Here is a 4,365-nt window from a genome sequence, read left to right as displayed (position 1 = left end):
ATCTAACTACCGACTATCGTTACCGTCATCTATATAACTATAGATAGATATTTTTTATATTTCACTTCTCGAACCAGCACTAAAGAACGCTAAGATTACTATATATATCGAAGCAGAGGACAAAGAGGAAGAATAGGATGTTAAAGAAATTCTAGATTTACACATTATTAATAGAGAACTATAGTATCTGGTTAAATGGCTTAATTTCGGACTAGAAGACAACTTATAGGAACCTATTAAGAACCTAAATTACCCTAAGAAACTAGAGTAATTCTACCGACGGAATCCTAACCGGCTATAAGAACCGGCTCCAAAGCCTATTCCTCGATAGAAAAAGAGGGGAATACGCTAGAATTAGGACCAGGATCTAACCTAATCGACTCCTAATCGAACACGTCAAAAGCACCTAACGCCTAAGCCTGACCCGCAAGGGTCTGCGTCTCCGACATCGGCAGAGGAATATCTAGTTCTTCCTCCTCCTCCAGACGAGCTACGCCACGACGAAAAACTTCGGTACTACGATCGCGCAGGGATTACTATAAACGATATAATCGACTTAAACGGCTTAGTATCTGAGTAAGTAGCGCCTTGGTCTTAGTAATCTCTCTCGAAACCTTCTCTTGCTCTGACAAATTCGAAAGGACTAAGATAGTTAATAACCTAAGACTATAAAAAAAAAAAAAAAAAAAACTGAGGAACCTATAGGTATCTACAATGTTTAGACTACTATACTTCTTGCCTATATAAATACAGTTTTGACACTTGTTTAAACCCTCTATCATTATATAATGCTTTTACAGCTTTACATTCTAATAACGCTTACAAGGTATAGTAACCTTGTAACCCTCTCGCTTAATCTTGATCGTAATAGTATGTCGTTTGCGTTTAAGATCGCGATGATTCCTAGGAACACGATTAGCTATAATAAAAGGAAGTTAATAGAAGAAGGATATTACTTACTAGAAAAAGGGGGTATTAGTAGTATTTAAAACAAGTTATAAGAAGCTTTCGGGTCGAAAGCCCTAAAGAGGGGGCATCGTATCACGAGCTAACTATATACTACGACCCGGTGGGGCACAGAAGGCTAAATGAGCCACTAATCAAGAAGGGCACGAAGCAAGGCTGACATGGGATCGCTAGGGAGCGCGGGCTACCACAGGCGAACGATTACTAAAAAGGGAAAGATAGCAGAGGATAGCTAGCTACTAAAGGCGATCCAAGAACAGGATAAAAAGGGACTATGAGCGATCGGCAGAAGTATATATATATATAAATAGTCACTTGTTATGGTGGACTCTAGGAGTTTATTAGTGATAGTAACCTAACCTATAATCACAAGTACTTATACTAAGCATTACTAACTATTATAGGAGACAACTCTAGTGTTGTTGTAAACCCTTTGGCTTTACCGAATCCCTTAGACGACCTGTACGCTTGTCCCGCTTAATTCACCTCCGTCTGAACCCTTTTAGAAGAAGTCTGAGTTGGGTTCGTTACACCTGATAACTAGTAGAAGACTCTATTATAGTAGCTTAGCCGCCCCTATTGTAAGAGAGTCTAGTAGTAGATTAACCTCTCTAATAGGGTCAAGACTTAGGGGTAAGGGAGCTCTCTAATATATAGCTTATAAGCAAGTAATTAGTTCTAGAAACTCTTATAATAGAAATATAGGTAATAGATAAACTTACTAAATGGATAGAGAGCTTTAGAAGACTCTTGACCCCTAAATATATACCTAAGCCCTTAGTAACTTGCCTTACGATAGCTAGTAAAAGGGATATCTACTAGGAAGTAGGAAGGTTTGAATTAGGGCTTTCTTAGTCGCTAGCTAGCTAATTAGACGCTAGGGAGAGCAGGGGAGCCGTCGAATCTAATAGAGGGATACCTTCTATAGAAGAATCTAGTATACGCGATAAGTGGACGAAAGAGTTAGAAGCTAGGGACGGTACTACTAATATATTATACCTAGCTAGGCTAGAGGAGTAGAGCGTTAAGTAAAGTCCGGACTAGCTAACGTATTCTCTAGAAGGTAGAAGCAAAGGAGAAGCTACTTAGTAACCTCATATAAGAAGAGGCAGAGGTAGGAGGAGGGCTTATATACCTAGGGACCTTATATAGTTAAGTAAATAGCTATAAAACAAAGAGAAGGTCAATTATTACTACTCTTTTATTTATATAACTAAGGAACTCTAGTAATAGTTCCATAAGACTTACTTACCTAATCAATAGGAAGCTTACCTAGAGGACTAGAGCATAAGAATAATATATATAATGTTTGCTACTACTATATGATAGAAAGATACTATATACCTTAGGGTAGCTTTAAATAAGCTATATTAGTATATTAACGATCTTACTCGCGTTCCTATTAATTAGTAAGACCTATATAACTACCTATTAGAATAATAGTTCAAAGATATAGCTTGTAAGGAGATATATAACTTAGAGAGCAAGGGAATATAGAAGATCGTACTATATAAGTAGGCGAAAGCACGACCTATCCCGTTAAAATAGGTCTTTACGTATAAGTTTGATAAGGACGGTTTCTTAGAGAAGTACAAGACAAGGATCTATATATAAGGAGATCTATAAGATATTAGCTTAGTAGAAAGTACATACGTAGCTACTCTAGTAGTATAGTTATTCCGTATAATGATAGCGATCGCTATATATTTCGACTTGGAAGTCAAGTAGTTTAATATAGTATAAGCGTTCCTTAATGCCAAACGACCGGAAGACGATCCTATTATCTACGAATTACTAGAAGGATTTAAGTAGCTAAGGAAATATATAGAGTTACGAAGAGCTTTATACGGCTTAAGAAACTTGCTACTCTTGTAGTATAAGGAGTTCTATAAAACGCTATCAGATCTAGGTATAGAATCATTAGGCAAAGAGAAGTGCCTCTTCCTAAGCTATAATAAATACGTTATCCTAATTTTCTATATCGATGACTTCTTAGTCTTCTTTTATAAAAGTAATGCTATAGCGGCTAAGTAGGTGATAGAAGGAATTATAGCTTGATATAACGTCTATAAGCAGGGTAATATTAGTTAGTTCCTTGGTATTAGGGTAATTTAAGATCGACCTATATATAAGATATAGTTAGTCTATAACTAATATATTAGAAAGGTAGTAAGAAGATATAGGCTAGATATACCTAGTATATATAAGCTAACTCCCTTAAGCTATAAAGAACTTAAGAAGTTTAAAGGGAGCGCTACTAATATATAGATTAAAGAGTATTAGTGTCACGAATAAGCACATAGGCAGCCTGGCAGGCTGTAGCCAGGACGCGGGACATTCCGACAGCCAATCACTCGATGGACCAATCAGAAGATTATCACCGCCAAGACTAAGGTCTTCACTGGTGATAATAACATGTCACCGTTGACAACGCAGAATCACGAAGTGAAAGGAGAAGTAGTACTAGTGATAACTATTGAAGAAGGACAGACAATTATATATATATAGCTAGCTAGTCACTCGTTATAGTAGACTCTAGGAGTTTGCTAGTGGTAATAATTATAATCATAATACTTATACCGAGCATTATTGATTACTATAAGAGATAACTCTAAGTGTTATTATAAACCCTTTAGCTTTACCGAATCCCTTAGACAACCTGCCTGCTTGTCCCGCCTAATCTACCTCTATCTAGACCCTTTTAGAAGAAGTCTAAGTTAGGTTCGTCACACGTTGTTACTACTCCCTTTGTTCTGTCATGGTTCAGAACGGAGGTGACTTCGACCTCGACATCGACATGGCTACCAACGTTACGGCCGAACAGCTGCTCGCTTAGCTTGGTCAACTCTAGCAGCGGATCTAGGAGTTAGACCAGAGAGACAAGGCTGCTCAAGCTCGAATCAAGGAACTCGAGAACCGCGAAAAGTACTCGCAGAAGTTGGTTAACGAGGCCTATACCAAAATCGAGGCACTTGAGGGCGCTAAAGCGAAGCGTATCAAGATCGAACTACCTAGCAAATACGGAGGAACTAAGGAGGATCTTGCAGGATTCCTGACAAACCTCCGATCCTACTTCTAGCTTAATGATGACAAGTTTCTAGATGACAAAGCCAAAGTCCTCTATATAGCTATAAGATTAGAGGGCAAGGTACTTAGATAGTTCGAGCCTATATAGAACGACTATCTTATAGAGGAAGATAAAGACGATCGAGACGTATTTATATAGGTAGTCTTCTAATCTTATAACCGTTTCGAAGAAGAGCTTCGGAAGGTTTTTAGCGACAAAGACGAGAAGATTTATATATAAGAAAGACTTGCTAATCTCCGACAGACTAAGTTAGCAGCCTCTTACGCTATATAGTTTAGATAGGATATACTCAAGTCTTAGCTTAATAATAA

The 4,365-nt window shown here is 37.8% G+C and overlaps 1 protein-coding gene across 1 annotated transcript; it reads left to right on the top strand.

Annotated features, from left to right (window-relative positions):
- Window positions 1–3,724: 3,724 nt before the first annotated feature.
- MYCTH_2128640 (uncharacterized protein) lies at window positions 3,725–4,045 on the top strand (the record flags this gene model as incomplete). The annotated part of the gene is made up of 2 exons (XM_003664768.1): window positions 3,725–3,775; window positions 3,830–4,045. 2 exons carry the CDS (start codon window positions 3,725–3,727, stop codon window positions 4,043–4,045), a joined length of 267 nt encoding a protein of 88 aa, XP_003664816.1.
- Between the last annotated feature and the right edge of the window lie 320 nt (window positions 4,046–4,365).

This window comes from Thermothelomyces thermophilus, chromosome 5 (assembly GCF_000226095.1).
Source record: "Thermothelomyces thermophilus ATCC 42464 chromosome 5, complete sequence".
Classification (NCBI taxonomy): domain Eukaryota; kingdom Fungi; phylum Ascomycota; class Sordariomycetes; order Sordariales; family Chaetomiaceae; genus Thermothelomyces; species Thermothelomyces thermophilus.
The sequence above is the reverse complement of the archived record's forward strand: the minus strand, read 5'-3'. Positions and strand labels throughout refer to the sequence as shown.